The 17,720-nt window shown below is 39.5% G+C and overlaps 1 protein-coding gene across 1 annotated transcript in view; it reads right to left on the reverse strand.

Annotated features, from left to right (window-relative positions):
- Window positions 1-17,720, reverse strand: part of HPSE (heparanase) — a 48,006-nt gene that overhangs the window by 12,118 nt on the left and 18,168 nt on the right. The window contains exons 4-9 of the mRNA XM_007537490.3: window positions 15,350-15,523; window positions 12,732-12,900; window positions 11,763-11,810; window positions 5,287-5,380; window positions 4,293-4,399; window positions 1,222-1,336 (exon numbers count right to left, since the gene is read on the reverse strand). Coding sequence (XP_007537552.1) covers window positions 1,222-1,336; window positions 4,293-4,399; window positions 5,287-5,380; window positions 11,763-11,810; window positions 12,732-12,900; window positions 15,350-15,523 — 707 coding nt within the window. The remainder of the gene's footprint in view (window positions 1-1,221; window positions 1,337-4,292; window positions 4,400-5,286; window positions 5,381-11,762; window positions 11,811-12,731; window positions 12,901-15,349; window positions 15,524-17,720) is intronic.

Consider the following 17,720-nt stretch of genomic DNA (forward strand, 5'->3'; position numbering starts at 1 on the left):
CACATTTTCTGGGCAGCATTTTGAATAAAAACTCTGTTTTCTGATTTGGCACCAGATACAACTGGAGGTAGGATTGAAATGAGACATTTATTCATAAATATTCTGAAGTTAACAAAATAGAGTGAGATTAAAAGAAAATAGACCACATTGGCTTAGCTTAAAGTTAAGCTTTGGGTTTAGAAGGCTATTTTAATTTGTATTTGTTTTGTAAGACGTTTCTTGATCTAAGCTTATCTTGCAAAATGAGAATTCTAACATTTCAAATTACTCTTCTTGAACAAAATCCCACAATATATAAATGACAGGTGCTCTCAAGACTGGAGGGAAAAAGAACTCTGCTACACTGCTTGTTGGAATGTAAACTGGTACAGGCTCGTAGGAACAATGAATGAAGAGCCCTTAAACAAATAAAAATGGAATCACCCTTATGACCCAGCAATACTATTGTTAGGCACTTATTTCCAAAGAACACTAACTTATGCACCCCTATGCATATGCACCCCTATGTTCATAGCTGCATTATTCACAATAGCCAAAAAGTGGAAGCAGCCTAAATGCCCATCATCAGATGACTGGATAAAGAAGTTATGAGATATATACTCCATGGAATACTACTCTGTAATAATAATAATTTTAAAAAAGATGGCACTGTGTCCTGAGGGAAAAAATAGAACTAGAAGAGACTATACTTAGCAAAATAAGTAAAGATATGAAAGACTACTGGATGGTTTCACTCCTATGTGCAATCTAGAGAACTGAAACACGTGAACTTGCAAAAATAAACAAACCCCAAAGCAAACAAACTATCTTTAAGACTCCATGAGAACTATGATGGCAATCTTGGGAGGGTGGGGACATGAAAGTTAGGTAAATGCAGTGTGGAACTATACCTTGCAATATTACAATCCTGTAAACAAGCATTAATCACAGATTTAAAAAGTAATAAAATAAAAGGCTTCTAAAAAAGAAAAAATGCATTGTGCTGTGCAATCAATTAAAAAAAAAGAAAGTCATTCCTGTGTCTTGACTTCTTAGAATGACCACTGAGATTTCTTTCAGTTCACCATTCCATAGAGTTTGCTTTTATTGTGGGCATTAAACTGACTGAGAGGGCTGACTACTGATCTCTAAATACAGGTGCCCCCACACACCCATACACACATGCACACACACACACGCACCTCATTCTATTCACTGAAATAGAAAACAATTGTCACTTACAGGTAAAGGTTCAAAGTTTCCGTCCACTAGGTGGTAGTTTCCAGCTCCAAATAGTACCTGTCTCATCACCACTTCTATACCCATCCTGGCTGATAGGCCCAGTTTGTCCAGCCACCTAGAATAGAGTGAGTCGACTTTTCTCAGGTTTGGAGAACAATTCAACTCAATCACATGCCCTCCTCATTTAATTATCTAGGTGGCAGAATTGGCAGGAAATCATAAAGGTGGCATGGTTTATAAATCAGTCATTCAAATGAGACTTTCCCTCTCTCAAGCCTGATGCTCCGAAGTCCCAGGTTCAGTTCCCTGTACCACAATAAGCCAGAGCTAAGTAGTGCTCTGGTGTTTCTCTGTCTCTCTCTCTGCATCCCTCTCAAAAATAAAATTAAAATAAAATACAAACAAAGGAGAATTTCCCTTACCTCTTCCTATCCTTCAGCATGAAGACAAACAGAACACTATTAATAGTTTCTTACAACTATAATTATAAATCATAATTACAGATTGCTATAATAAATATAATGAAAAGCTATAGATACATCATAGGAACCCCTTTCTTTTTTAATTTTTTTTATTTCTTTATTCATGAGAAAGACAGGAGGATAGAGAGAGAAAGAACCAGACATCATTCTGGCACATGTGCTGCCAGGGATTGAACTCAGCACCTCAAGTATGAGAGTCCAATGCTTTATCTACTGCGCCACCTCCAGGACCATGGAACCCCTTTCTCAGTAAGGCAACTTCTATAATGCAAAGCAAATTTCCACCCCTATAGACAATTATTTCTGTTCCATATTCCCAATCCCAGGAAAAGGCTGCTTGTTGTCACAGGTAGCAGATGTACATTGAGTGCATTACATCTAAACTGTTAGGAATGACCCTCCTTCTATATTGTCAGCAGTGTTATTCACAGGGTCTCTCTACCTGTGTGGTGAATCAACCACTTCTGGATGCTGCTTTTTCCTTTATTTGATGGGACAGAGAGAAATTGAGAGAGGAAGAGGAAAGGGGGGGAGAAAGAAAGGCCTGCATCCCTCCTGTTCACCACTTGTGAAGATTACCCCCTACAGGTGGGGAGATGGGGCCTTGAACTGAGGTCCTTGCACATAGTAATGTCTAAGCTCTATTGTGTGCGCTACCATCTATGTCCCCCTTCATTTTCAGCCAGTGAAAAAAAACCAGACATCACCATTTCTATTTCTATTCCATATCCTGGGTTTATAAGGATGAGGGTAGACAGAAAAGAGTGTAAAGTTGAATGTGAAGATTAAGAGTGTTGGTTGTGTTCAGAAATGTAGGTAAACATGAGGCTGGGTGGTGGCACATCGGGTTAAACACACATAGTATGAAATTCAAGAAATGTAGGTAAATCAGTTGTTTAAAGCAATCACTTTTGTGGCGGTTGAATAATGAAGTGAGTTAGTAAATCTTTAAATTCATTTGCAGCCTCTACGGTATGACAGGCTTTAAACTGCCTGGGAATCTATGGCTATAGCTCTGTGTAAGAAGTATCCTTCTGGGGCCAGGCAGTGGCCCATCTGCTTAAGCATACACATTACAGTATGCAGGGAGGCAGGTTCAAGCTCCTGGTCTCACCTGCAGGGGAGAAGCATCATGAGTGGTAATGCAGTCTCTCTATCTCTGTCATTCTCTATCTCTCCTCTCAAGTTCTGTCTTTATCCAATAATAAATAAATTAAAGTAAAGTAAAAGGAAGTATCCTCCCCCAGTGGCAAAGTCCTAAAAGCACTCTCTTTTAATGTGCTTCTTTATTGGAATACATTCTTGATATATCTGTAGCTCTTTTTTTAAAAAATTTTTTTATATTTATTTATTTTCCTAATGTTGCCCTTATTTTTATTGTTGTAGTTAATATTGTTGTTGTTGTTGTTTCTGTTGGATAGGTCAGAGAAATGGAGAGAGGAGGGAAAGACAGAGAGGAGGAGAGAAAGATAGACACCCACAGACCTGCTTCGCCGCCTGTGAAGCGACTCCCCTACAGGTGGGGATCCGGGGGCTCAAACCAGGATCCTTACACCAGTCACTGCACTTCTCACTATGTGCGCTTAACCTGCTGCCCAACCCCCTTATCTGTAGCTCTTAAGAATAGCTATTCATAAATGGACTCATAAAGGCATTCATAAATGCAATTCATTTTTTAATTATCTTTATTTATTTATTGGATAGAAACAACCAGAAATAGAGAGGAATGGAAGAGAGGGAGAGAGAGGGAGACACTTGCAGCACTGCGAAACTTTTCACCTGCAGGTGGGGTCTGGGGGCTTGAACCTGAGTCCTTGTCTACTGTAACATGTATGTTTAACCAAGTGTGCCACCACCTGGCCCCCATAAAAGCAATTCATTTCAGGGGGCTGGGTGGTAGCACAGTGGGTTAAGCACACATGGTACAAAAAGTAAGAACTGACATAAAGATCCCGGTTCAAGTCTCTTCCCCCGCCCCTCCCCATCTGCAGGGGCTTACTTCACAAGCGATGAAGCAGGTCTGCAGGTGTCTTTCTCTCCTCCTCTATCTTCCCTTTCTCTCTTGATTTCTCTCTGTCCTATCCAACAACACTGACAATAACAACAGCAGAAAAATGTAAAAAGATGGCCTCCAGGAGCAGTGGATTTGAAGTGCAGCCACCAAGACTCAGCAATTAGAGGAAAAAATAATTTATTTGAGACAAGCTTTCCCAAAGATATCCAGCAAGCTATAGTACATCATTTTCTCAGGGGATCTGACACAAATCTTGGGACTCAGTCATAGCAACTTTTTAAAAAAATATTATTTATTATTGGTTAGAGATAGGGGAGAGGGAGATAGAAAGGGAGAAAGTCAGAGAGACACCTGCAGCCCTGATTCACCACTTGTGAAGCCTCCCCCTACAGGTAGGGACCAGGGGCTTGAACCCAGGTCCCTGTGCACTATAATGTGAGTACTTAACCAGGTGTGCTACTACCTGGCCCCTAGCACCCTTCTGAAATCAGATTTTTGGCTAACAAACTGCATCCACTGAGAAGGACAGGCAAACACTGCACTACATTCTGCAAGGGAAACACTGTGTCACTCACATAAAGCCAGCTGCAAACGTGTTGGACAGCAACGGCGCTCCACCCCCATAGGCAGAACTGGTTTCCCCTAACCAGACCTTCTTGTGGGTTCCAGTTTCCTTAACAACCTAAGGAGCAGGAAAGTATCCTTAGTAATTACAAACAAGCTACCCAATTATGCTGTTGAAGAGTAAGAACAATTAAAATCTTGTTTTGATTCCCAGGCCTACTCATCCAAAATATTTACAAAAATATATTCATAGTCATTTAGGTCTTGGGTAATATACTTTTATTGGAATACTAAGTGTGGCAGGAAATGTAAATACTCCCATTATGATGACCCATGAGAATTAATTCTACTTAAAAAGCTAATTACCAACACCCATGTTCAGCGGAGAAGCAATTACACAAACCAGACCTTCCACTTTCTACACCCCATAATGATCCTGGGTCCATACTCCCAGAGATATAAAGAACAGGGAAAGCTTCCAATGGAGGGAATGGGATATGGAACTCTGGTGGTGGGCAATGTGTGGAATTTTATCCCTCTTATCTTATGGTTTTGTCGATATTTTCTATTTTTTATTTTATAAATAAACTAAATAAAAAATTAAAAAGCTATTTGGAAGTACTTTTAATTTATAATCAGCATACAAAAATAGGGGCTGGCCAGTGTCCTATCTGTTTGAGCAGACACATTACAGTACATAAGGACCCAGGTTCAAGTCCCTAGTCCCCACCTGCAGAAGGAAGCTTCACAAGCAGAGACGTAGGGCTACGAGGTGTCTCTCTCTCTCTGTCTCTCAACTTCTCTGTCTCTATTACAAATAAATAAATAAAATACAGAGATTAAAACTTGTGTTAAGGGCATCTGAATGTGAATAAGATCTAGGACATATTCTATCAGATAAGACAAATTTGTAACTATAGATAGAGGTACAATTTGGGACTAGTTGGATTACAAAGTAAGAACTCTGGTGTTACATCAAACTAGGGGGAAAAAAATGGCTATTACCTGGAAAGTTGTTTGCACAGATGAAATGAAAGTGTCCAAAACATCAGGATTAAGAAAATCTTCTTTAGTTGCAATTCGTCCATTTAAATAGTAGCTAAATTGTCCAGAAAATATTCGGGGGGGGAAAAAGAGATAAAAGCTTTACATTCTGTTCTAGTTAATTCAATGGCCTTGACCTCCTCTTGACTTCTTGCAACCCACTATTATAAAGAAAAGCAGAAATTCTGTTGAGGAGGGCCATCTTGAAAGGGACTCACTTATACTGTCTCAAGAAGACGGGGTCATACATAGCACAAGTACTCACACAAGAGTTACCTACTCTATGGCAAGTATATTTGTTTAAACCACTTATCTGTTTCACCAGCTGACTGACAGTGTGCTTTGCTCTTATATCGACCATCAAATCATTTAAAATAAGTTTAGATTGTCACTTTATTAACCTTCAAGTTCTAGTGAGTGCTACATGAAAAGATACTTATCTGAACTATGTCAATTAGAAGCTAAGTGGAAATAGTTGAAAACTGGGTAAGAGGAACTTCCGGAGGTGGAGCTATGAGCAGCAGCAGATCCCTTTCTCTCCTCTCCTCTCCTCTCCTCTCCTCTCCTCTCCTCTCCTCTCCCGGATCAACTAGGAATACCAAAGGAGACCACCCGGGACCAAAACAACACAGGACTAGAATGACCACAGGAACCCACTAAATCACCAGTGAGTACAACACGTGTGGCTGGTGACAGAGAGGAGAGAGGAGCGTAAGGAGAGATTAAGTGACTGCTAACAGTCCAGCAGTTTATCACTTGAGACACCACCTCCAGTCTGCTCCACCAACAAGTGGACAGCTTAATGGAGGAGAGGACTCCCCAGAGACTCACCAAGTGCAACTCTGAGTCCCCATTGCTACTACCCTCAGAATCTGAAGCAGCGACAGGGAGAGACACCAGGGGCAGAGATCTAACGAGGAAAACTCAGGATAAGACCTATACCACGGTGGCATAGCTGAGGGGTTGTGAAAGTCTCTTTGCATAACCACTGGATTATCTCTGCCACACCCTGCTTTATTTCTTGGTCAGGAGTCAGTGATTAAGCTAAGAAGCCTATTGATAGGTTAAAAGCCCTCAGGCTCCCACAGCCTACAGGGAAGAAAAAAAAAAGAGGCTTTTAAACCACTGAGCTCCAACTCAGGGATTAAAATACTATTGAAACAACTGTTAACTGTGAACCCTTTAATTAACTTACTTAGACACAAGTCAATCCAGGCAACAGTGAACAATAATCTGAAAAGTACTGATAAAGGGAGCTCATAACATAATATATAAAATGGTTAAAACAACAAGAAGAAATATTGGAGAATCGAACCAGGACAAGAGTCCAGCTAAAAGTCCTCCAGAGGGTGAAACACAAAATAATGAGTTCAACATCCAAACATTAGCTAAGGAAATAATAACAGGAGTGAGTAAAGAATTAGAAAAAATTGTAATCAGAAATACAGGAACAACAAATGAGACTATGGAAGAAAATACTAATTATCTCATGGTTATTAGAGAGCTGAAAGCTGAAATCGCTGAGCTAAGAACGCAACTAGCTGAACAAGCTAAAACAGTATCAGAACAGGGCAACAAAATAGATGAACTCCAGAAAACAGTAGAGGGCAGAGAGAATAGAATCAATGAGGCTGAAGACAGAATTAGCAAGATTGAGGATGAATTAGAGACAACTAAAAAGAAGTAAGAGATCTCAAAAAGAGATTAAGAGATGCTGAAAACAACAACAGAGTCCTATGGGATGACTTCAAAAGAAACAATATATGCATTATTGGCATACCAGAGGAAGAAAGAGAAGGAGAGGAAGAAAGCATTCTCCAGGCCATAATAGCTGAAAATTTCTCTAGTCTAGACAACATCAAAGACATAAAGATTCAAAAGCCCAGAGGGTCCCAAACAGAATTAACCCAGACCTAAAGACACCAAGATATATCATACTTAGAATGGAAAGGAATAAGGATAAAGAAAGGATCCTGAAGGCTGCAAGAGAAAAACAAAGAGTCACCTACAAAGGAAAACCCATAAGATTAGCAGCAGACTTCTCCATACAAACACTACAGGCCAGAAGAGAATGGCAAGATATCTATCGAATGCTCAATGAGAAAGGCTTTCAACCAAGAATACTGTATACTGCTAGACTGTCATTCAGACGAGACGGAGGCATAAAAACCTTCTCAGACAAGCAACAGTTGAAGGAATCAACTATCAACAAGCCTGCCCTGAAAGAAGTTCTGACAGGTCTCCTATAAACAATCAGACCACCACAAATAGGACATACATCAAAACACTCTAAAACTCTACAAGAATGGCATTAAAATATCTTCAATCGTTGATATCAATAAATGTCAATGGCCTGAATTCACCTATTAAAAGACACAGAGTAGGAAGATGGATCAGAAAATACAACCCAACAATATGCTGTCTATAGGAAACCCACCTAACTCAACAAGACAAACACGGACTTAAAGTGAAAGGATGGAAAACTATCATACAAGCCAATGGCCCACAAAAAAGGTAGAAACAGCTATTCTCATATCTGACACGACAGACTTTAAAATACGTAAGATTAAAAAAGATAGGAATGGACACTACTTAATGCTCAGAGGATCAGTCAATCAAGAGGACTTAACAATTATTAACATCTATGCACCCAATGAAAAGCCATATAAATACATCAAACTTCTACTGAAAGAGCTACAGCAATATATTAATAGCAACACAGTTATAGTAGGGGATTTCAACACCCCACTCTCTCAACTTGACAGATCATCCATGCAGAAAATCAATAAAGACATAAGGGAGCTAAATGAAGAGATAAACTGGAACTATTGGACATTTTCAGAGTGATTCATCCCAAGAAACTGGAATACACATTTTACTCAAATCCACATGGGTCATTCTCAAGGATAGACCATATATTAGGCCACAAAGACAGCATCAGAAAATTCAAGAGCATTGAAATCATCCCAAGCATCTTCTCAGACCACAGTGGAATTAAACTAACACTTAACAATCAACAAAAGATTAGTAATAGTCCCAAAATGTGGAAGATCAACAGTACACTTCGTAACAACTTCTGGGTCAAAGAGGAAATCAAGGAAGAAATCAAAATGTTTTGAGAGTTCAATGAAAATGAAGACACAAGCTATCAAAATATTTGGGACACAGCTAAGGCAGTACTGAGAGGGAAGTTCATAGCTATACAAGCACACATTAGGAAAAAAGAAAAAGTGCAAATAAATAGCCTGATTGCACATTTTAAAGACCTAGAAGAAGAATAACAAAGGAACACTAAAGCAACCAGAAGGACAAAAATCACTAAAGTTAGAGCAGAAATAAATAACATTGAGAATAAGAAAACCATACAAAAGATCAATGAAAGTAAATGTTGGTTCTTCAAAAGAGTGAACAAAATCGACAAACCTTTAGCCAGACTCACAACACAAAAAAGGGAGAAGAGAGAAATAAATTGGATAGTAAATGAAAGAGGAGATATCACAACAGACACTGCAGAAATTCAACATATCATGCGAGGCTTCTATGAACAACTATATGCCACCAAACTAGAGCACCTGGAAGAAATGGACGATTTCCTAGATACCTACCAACTTCCAAAACTAAGTAAAGAGGAAGTAGATAACATGAACAGGCCCATCACAGCTAATGAAATTGAAACAGTTATCAAAAATCTGCCCAAAAATAAAAGTCCTGGACCAGATGGTTTTACAAATGAATTCTAACCCTAACCCTAACCTTCAAAGAACTAATACCTCTACTTTAAAAGTCTTCCAGAAGATTGAAGACATTGGAATACTCCCTGCCAGCTTCTATGAAGCCAACATCACTCTGATATTAAAAGCAGACAGGGACACAACCAAAAAAGAAAACTACAGACCAATATCTCTGATGAACATAGATGCTAAAATATTGAACAAAATTCTAGCCAACCGGATACAGCAGTATATCAAAAAGATTATTCATCATGACCAAGTGGGGTTTATCCCAGTCATGCAAGGTTGATTTAATATACGTAAATCAATCAATGTGATCCACCACATCAACAAAAGCAAGACCAAAAACCACATGGTCATATTGATAGATACAGAGAAAGCCTTTGACAAAATACAACATCCCTTTATGATCAAAACACTAAAAAAATGGGAATAGATGGAAAATTCCTGAAGATATGGAGTCTATATATAGCAAACCTATAGCCAACATCATACTCAATGGTGAAAAACTGGAAGCATTTCCCCTCAAATCAGGTACTAGACAGGGCTGCCCACTATCACCATTACTATTCAACATAGTGTTGGAAGTTCTTGCCATAGCAATCAGGCAGGAGCAAGGAATTAAAGGCATACAGATTGGAAGAGAAGAAGTCAAACTCTCCTTATTTGCAGATGACATGATAGTATACATGGAAAAACCTAAGGAATCCAGCAAGAAACTTTTGGAAATCATCAGGCAATACAGTAAAGTGTCAGGCTATAAAATTAACACTCAAAAGTCAATGGCATTCCTCTATGCAAACACTAATTTAGAAGAAATTGAAATCCAGAAATCAATTCCTTTTACTATAGCAACAGAAACAATAAAATATCTAGGAGTAAATCTAACCAAAGAAGTGAAAGACTTGTATACTGAAAATTATGAGTCACTACTCAAAGAAATTGAAAAAGACACAAAGAAGTGGAAAGATATTCCATGTTCATGGGTTGGAAGAATTCACATCATAGAAATGAATATATTACCCAGAGTCATCTACAAATTTAATGCTATCCCCATCAAGATCCCAAGCACATTTTTTAGGAGAATAGAAAAAATGCTACAAATGTTTATCTGGAACCACAAAAGACCTAGAATTGCCAAAACAATCTTGAGAAAAAAGAACAGAACTGGAGGCATCACACTCCCAGATCTCAAACTGTATTATAGGGCCATTGTCATCAAAACTACTTGGTACTGGAACATGAATAGACACATTGACCAGTGGAATAGAACTGAGAGCCCAGAAATGAGGCCCCACACCTATGGACATCTAATCTTTGACAAAGGGGCCCAGAGTATTACATGGGGAAAGCAGAGTCTCTTCAACAAATGGTGTTGGAAATAATGGGTTGAAACATGCAGAAGAATGAAACTGAATCACTGTATTTCACCAAATACAAAAGTAAATTCCAAGTGGATCAAGGCCTTGGATGGTAGACCACAAACTATCATATACTTAGAGGAAAATATTGGCAGAACTCTTTTCTGCATAAATTTAAAGACATTTTCAATGAAACGAATCCAATTACAAAGAAGACTAAGGCAAGTATAAACCTATGGGACTACATCAAATTAAAAAGCTTCTTCACAGCTAAAGAAACCACTACTCAAACCAAGAGACCCCTCACAGAATGGGAGAAGATCTGTACATGCCATACATCAGATAAGAGTTTAATAACCAACATATATAAAGAGCTTGCCAGACTCAACAACAAGACAACAAATAACCCCATCCAAAAATGGGGGGAGGACTTGGACAGAATATTCACCACAAAAGAGATCCAAAAGGCTGAGAAACACATAAAAAAAAATGCTCCAAGTCTCTGATTGTCAGAGAAATGCAAATAAAGACAACAATGAGATATCACTTCACTCCTGTGAGAATGTCATACATCAGAAAAGGTAACAGCAGCAAATGCTGGAGAGGGTGTGGGGTCAAAGGAACCCTCCTACACTGCTGTTGGGAATGTCAGTTGGTCCAACCTCTGTGGAGAACAGTCTGGAGAACTCTCAGAAGGCTAGAAATGGACCTACCCTATGATCCTGCAATTCCTCTTGTGGGGATAGATCCTAGGGAACCCAACACATCCATCCAAAAAGATCTGTGTACACATATGTTCTTGGCAGCACAATTTGTAATAGCCAAAACCTGGAAGCAACCCAGGTGTCCAACAATAGATGAGTGGCTGAGCAAGTTGTGATATATATACACAATGGAATACTACTCAGCTATAAAAAATGGTGACTTCACCGTTTTCAGCCGATCTTGGATGGACCTTGAAAATTTCATGTTATGTGAAATAAGTCAGAAACAGAAGGATGAATATGGTATGATCTCACTCTCAGGCAGAAGTTGAAAAACAAGATCAGAAACGAAAACACAAGTGAACCTGAAATGGAATTGGCATATTGCACCAAAGTAAAAGACTCTGGGGTGGGTGGGTGGGGAGAATACACGTCCATGAAGGATGATAAATGACATAGTGGGGGTTGTATTGTTAAATGGGAAACTAGGGAATGTTATGCATGTACAAACTATTGTATTTACTATTGCATGTTAAACATTAATTCCCCAATAAAGAAATAAATTTTTAAAAAAAGAAGAAAACTGGGTAAATTAAAGCTAGCATTACTTACTGAGTGTTAAGAATGGGAACTATACTTACTGATGCCAAGTAACTGAGTCAATCACTCCACCTCCAACTTCCAGGAAACTAGGGTGGGGGAGGGAGGAAGAAAATACTGTTATTTTATTATGTAGCCCTCGTATACACAATACATGTTTACAATATAGGCACAAAAGTTGTATTCTCTAGAAACGGACTGCTTACTTCTCTAGAATCTGGTGAAAAGCATAAACTTCCTCATCCAAAAGGGAATTTTACCCTAGGTGCTATTTGTCCTAAATCCTTGGTATTCTAAACCCATGTCTCCTCTTTTGCTAAACCATCTAGCTAGGCAGCAAATAGTTTAATAACATGGAATATTAAGGATAATGTCTTCTATTTCAAGATTAATTTTATTTATTTCAACAGCCTGGCATATGTGGCATTGAGAATAAAAACAGGAACCTCAGGCATGCAAGTCTTGTGCTCTTATCAGTTGTGCTATTTCCCCAGCCTCATGGATTCTTATTTTTCCCCCTTTTGTTGCCCTTGTTGTTTATCATTGTTTTTATTATTATTACTATTGCTGTTGTTGTTGGATAGGACAGAGAGAAATCGAGAGAGGAGAAGAAGACAGAGAGGGGGAGAGAAAGACAGACACTACCAGACCTGCTTCACCACTGTGAAGTGACTCCCCCGGCAGGTGGGGAGCCGGGGACTCGAAGCAGGATCCTTATACCGGTTCTTGCTTTGTGTCACGTGTGCTTAACCCGCTGCGCTACCGCCCAGCCCCCAAGGATTCTTTTTTAATATTTATTTATTTACTTAGTTATTTTCATGAGAGAGGTAGACCAGAACACTGGTCAGTTCTGGCATATAGTGGTGCTGGGGATTGAACCTGGGACCTCTAGGCCTTCAGGCAAGAAAATCTGGTTTGCTACAGTGCTCTGCCTCTCTGGTGCTGAGGATTATTAGCAGGAGAAAAATACTATTTTTTTTAAGAAAGGTTCTACTTCCTCCAGTTCTTACTTCCTCAGCATCTTGACAGTCCTTCCTCTAGGTTGGCCAACATCAGGTCCATAGAGTCTTGCATTCTTGAAAGGGGAATTTCCTAGGAGTTTATGCAGCTGGATAAAGTCTTTTCCTAGCTGTAAACCATCAATGAAAATCCCAGCCTTCTTCCGGAAACTGTTAGGTTCTGAAAGACAGAAATTCTGAAAATAAACATTTGCCACAAATGTTTATTTACAACAAGGCATAACAGCATACAAGAGCACATTCTAAATTCAGAAATTTAGGAGCCAATGCCAAGATAAATTACACTTCTAGTTATAACAAAGACATTTCACAGAAGTAAAATTCAAATTATATGTGGGAGAGGTGGTAGGGGGTAGAGAGAGTGTTGGAGACTCAGCACATATATAAGTTGGTGGCAGAAGTGGCTAAGGTGGAGAGATGAGAAAATTATACTCATGTCAACAACTGTTCTGTAAACCATTATTTACCCCCATAAAACAATTTGGAAAAATCACCTTTGGGTACCTGTTTATTAAACAATTTGCTTTATATCATATGACCATTACAGATGCTACCACTAAGCCATTCTGACTTCCCCGGTGGTAGAGCAAATGGTGCGAAGTGCAAGGACCTGAATAAGGATCCAGGTTCCAGTCCCCGGCTCCCCACCTGCAGGGGAGTCGCTTCACTGGTGGTGAAGCAGGTCTGCAGGTTGTCTATCTTTCTCTCCTCCTTTCTGTCTCCTCCTCTTCTCTTAATTTTTCTCTGTCCTATCCAACAACAACAGCAATGGCAACAATAACAATAACAATAACAACAATGAAGGCAACAACAAAGGTGACTACATGGAAAAAATGGCCTCCAGGAGCAGTGGATTTGTAGTACAGGCATGATAAACCTGAAGGTAAAAAATAAATAAATATTCCAACTCTGACACCATCTCCCCAGACAATAACTTGGGTCAACCTGCATATTAGATGTCAGGCTCAGTCAAAAACTAGTAAATTCATGGGTCCCTTGGAATATACCTAAAATAGATCTACTAGCTCTTTCCAAAATGGAGACCCCAAATCTTCACCTGCAATATTCCAGCCTTTAGGTTCATGATTAATCAACAATTTGTTCTGCTTTATATCTTAACTCTTTTTCAGCCACCAGGTTCCAGATGCTACCATGATGCCTACATGACTTCCCAGGGTAGATGCCCCACCAATGTTTCCTGGAGCCCTGCCTCCCCAGAGCCATGCTCAACTAGGGAAAGAAAGAGATAGGCTTGGAGTACAGATTGACCTGCTAACATCCATGTTCAGAGGGGAATCAATTACAGAAGCCAGACCTTCCACATTATGTACCCCATAATGATCCTGGGACCATACTCCCAGAGAGATAAAGAATAGGAAAGCTATCAAGGGGTGGGGGATTGGATATGGAGTTCTGGTGGTGGGAACTGTACCCTTCTTAACCTATAGTCTTGTCAATATTTCCATTTTATAAATAAAAAATAATAAAATAAAAAAGAAAGATGTTCCACTAATATCAAATTTAAAACACATGCACCAAGAACTGAGCAGTGCTCTGGTTTTTGTATCTCTCTTTGTATTTCTCTCTCATTAAAATAAAACAAATGAATATATATATATATATATATATATACATATATATATATATATATATATAATCACTTGGTTTTTTTTATTTAAAGAGGGTCCAGGTGGTAGAGCATCCATCTGAGTACACATATTATAGTGCACAAAGATTTAATTCAAGCCCCTGCTCCCCACCATCTGCAGGGGAGGAAGCTTCATGAGCAGTGAAGCATGGGTCTAATATGTGTTTGAGCATGGATGGTTGACACACACCACACCACCACCACCACCACCCCACCCCCGCCCGCCCCGGAAGCTCGTCTATCAGACTCCTCTTGGCATGCTAGCCTTGTGGTCCAAGAAGATGTGGCCAGAATATGCAGGGGAATTCCAACCTTCCTATCAGCCTCACTGTATCACCCCACCCCTCCTCCCTCTGGTGGGCTTCGCCTTCTTTAAATTTCTATTTCCCTGTTCCTGCACCACCATCCATACCTTCTCATTGCCTTGCTCTCTTTTCCCTTATAAGGAGATATTGGTCTCATTGACCAGCTTGGCTACTTCCCTTGTACAGCTACCACTTTATAAACTTGTAACTGCGACAATAAAATGTCCCATCCTCCGCCACGGTACCCTGAGGAGGTCTGTTGTACCGTCTGCCACCATGGTACGCTGAGAGACCCTCACCCCTGCCTCTGCTGGCCCGAGATTCCCCGATCTCCTTCTGTCTCCTGGTGGCAAACAGGCCAGATGGAGAAGTGGGAGCCAGGCTGGCTCTTTCCCCTCAAGGAACCCAACAGTGAAGCAGTGCTACATGTCTATCTATCCATTTATCTGTCTACCTAGCATCTATCTATCTCTAGTCCCCTCTCCTCAATTTCTCTGTGTTATTACCCAAAATAAGCTAATAAATAATTAACAAGTAAAAAAGAAAAATAAATAAATAATAAAGTAGAAGAATATCTGCTGATGTTAACAAAGAAAGTTATAAACATGATGCCAAAGGGAATCTCCTTATCAATGAAGGTCGCCAGGCGTACTCACCATTGCCTAGTTCCCAAGAAATGTTGTAACCCTTGGAAGAACAGTAATCTAAGAGCAACTGAGCATTGGAGCTGTTCCACTGTAAGTTTGCTGTTCTTAGTAAAGCATTTAGACCAAAGATCAAATGCAATCCTGAGCAATTTGCAAAAGTATACAGCATATCCACTGAGCTTCCTGAAAGAAAACAAATGTTATGATTTAATAGATTGGTTATCACCACAGAAGTGAAGGTTTCTAGGTTAATTCTTCATAATAAAGTTGTTAAATTGAAGGAATTCTAATCTTAGTGAGTGACTACAATTATAAATGAAGGACAAAAATTTTAAATCAATGAGACATTTATTGGTGTCAACGTTTGATTCAAGTACTTGAAGGTAGCAGAAGCTTTGGTCAGGCACTCAGGTCTTGTTCCAGTGCCCTGAGATGAACAGGAGAAGCTACAGTGCAGGGCTCAGTCCTCACCCCTGTACAGGCCAACCTTTCACAAACAGACATAAGCCAGGCCTTCCATCCTGTGTCATCTGAAGATCTCTACTCACAAGTTCAGCCAAGGAGTATTTTCATAAATTTTATTATATGCAAAACAAAATAATAAAAGTCATGTGTGGCTTATACAATACTGAAGAAAGACAGTAAAAAATGTTTTTCACTCAGAATTTAAAAACTGGGCCTCATTCTCATGAACACTGTGGGGACCTTTCAAATTCTCAAGGAGGGTATTTCTTTTGGGTGAGATACGCAGTGAAAAAAAAAAAAATGACCAAGTCACAAAGGGGCCATAATTTCCACTGGGAAATTTTCAACTCTACTTTCTTTCTTTTTTTTTTTTTTTTCTTTTTTTTACAATTCCACACTATTCCCACCACCAAAGTTCTGTGCTCCCATTTCCTCCAATAGAAACTGCAGTGGTTCTCCCAAGGTCACAGATATGGGTTTACTATTATTTCTGTAACTATCTATATTTATATGTATTTGCCCTTTTTTCCTATGGTTCTGCCTTTTCTTCTTTTCTAAGTCATACCTGCACCTGTTACTACTTCTGAATGGCCTTCCTTTTTCCTCTTCTCTCTCCAGGTCCTGATGGAATTAGAGTTCAGAGCCCTCTAGTTATCTTCCTGTAACAATGCCTCCCTTCTAGAACCTAAGTTCTTTTTTTTTTAAGTTTTCTTTTTTTAATATTTATTTATTTATTACCTTTTGTTGCCCTTATTGTTTTATTGTTGTAGTTATTGTTATTGATGTCATCATTGTTGGATAGGACAGAGAAATGGGGAGAGGAGGGGAAGACAGAGAGAAGGAGAGAAAGATAGACACCTACAGACCTGTTTCACCACCTGTGAAGTGACTCCCCTGCAGGTGGTGAGCTGGGGGCTCGAACTGGGATCCTTACTTATGCCAGTCCTTGCACTTTGTACCACATGAGCTTAACCTGCTGGGCTACCGCCAAACTCTCCCTAAATTCTTTATAGGGTATAGAAGGTGGGAGTTCTGGCTTCTATAACTGCTTCTCTACTGGACATGGGTGTTGGCAGGTCGATCCATATCCCCAGCCCATTTCTATCTTTCCCTAGTGGGATCAGGTTCTGGACAAATGAGGTTCTAGCCCAGGGAGTCATCAGCCCAGGGAGTCCAGGATAAAATAATAATAGCACTTGCAACTTGGTGGCTGAAAGTCAGTAAGATAAAAAGTAGGACAAAATGTTTAATAAGCAGGAACTGAAAAGTAGGAATAGGCAGATAGAATAAAAATTTTAGGGTGAAAAGAAGCTAGAAAGTCTATTTTAGGTGTGTTCCCACAACTTTGGTACTTTTTGCTTGAGTTTGATAGCTAACATGGAGGCAAACTAAAAATATTGTCTGGGAAGATGGTCAGAGTTGAGAATAAGACTAGAAAGCTGGATCAAGGCAGAAAGAAGCTCTTAAACTTGAAGAAAATATATATAAATATAATTGTTTATGAAATCAATCTGACCCAGGGCGCCCATATATATGTGTGTGTGTGTGTGTGTGTGTGTGTGTGTGTATGTATATATATATATATATTCACATTTTCTACATGAGTCTGTATAACCTCTGAGTCTCTGTCAGTTGTTGTTTTCGCCGGGCTATGTTGTTTTCGACGGGTTATGTTGTTTTCGCCGGGCTGGCTTCACAGGCGGGTAACAGACGACCAGGGACTCATGGCTGGGTTGTACGCAGTATCTCTTTATTCATGCAGGACACAGCACAATCTAAGATGAGCTTAGCTGAACTCAAGGTAAAGTACTCTAAAACTCACAATGCTGTCTTTATATATACTTCCCAAGTAGGGTGGAAACAGGATGTGACATAGAGAGGGTGGAGAGAAAAGTGACTGGTGAAAATCAGGGTG

This window comes from Erinaceus europaeus, chromosome 3 (assembly GCF_950295315.1).
Source record: "Erinaceus europaeus chromosome 3, mEriEur2.1, whole genome shotgun sequence".
NCBI lineage: Eukaryota > Metazoa > Chordata > Mammalia > Eulipotyphla > Erinaceidae > Erinaceus > Erinaceus europaeus.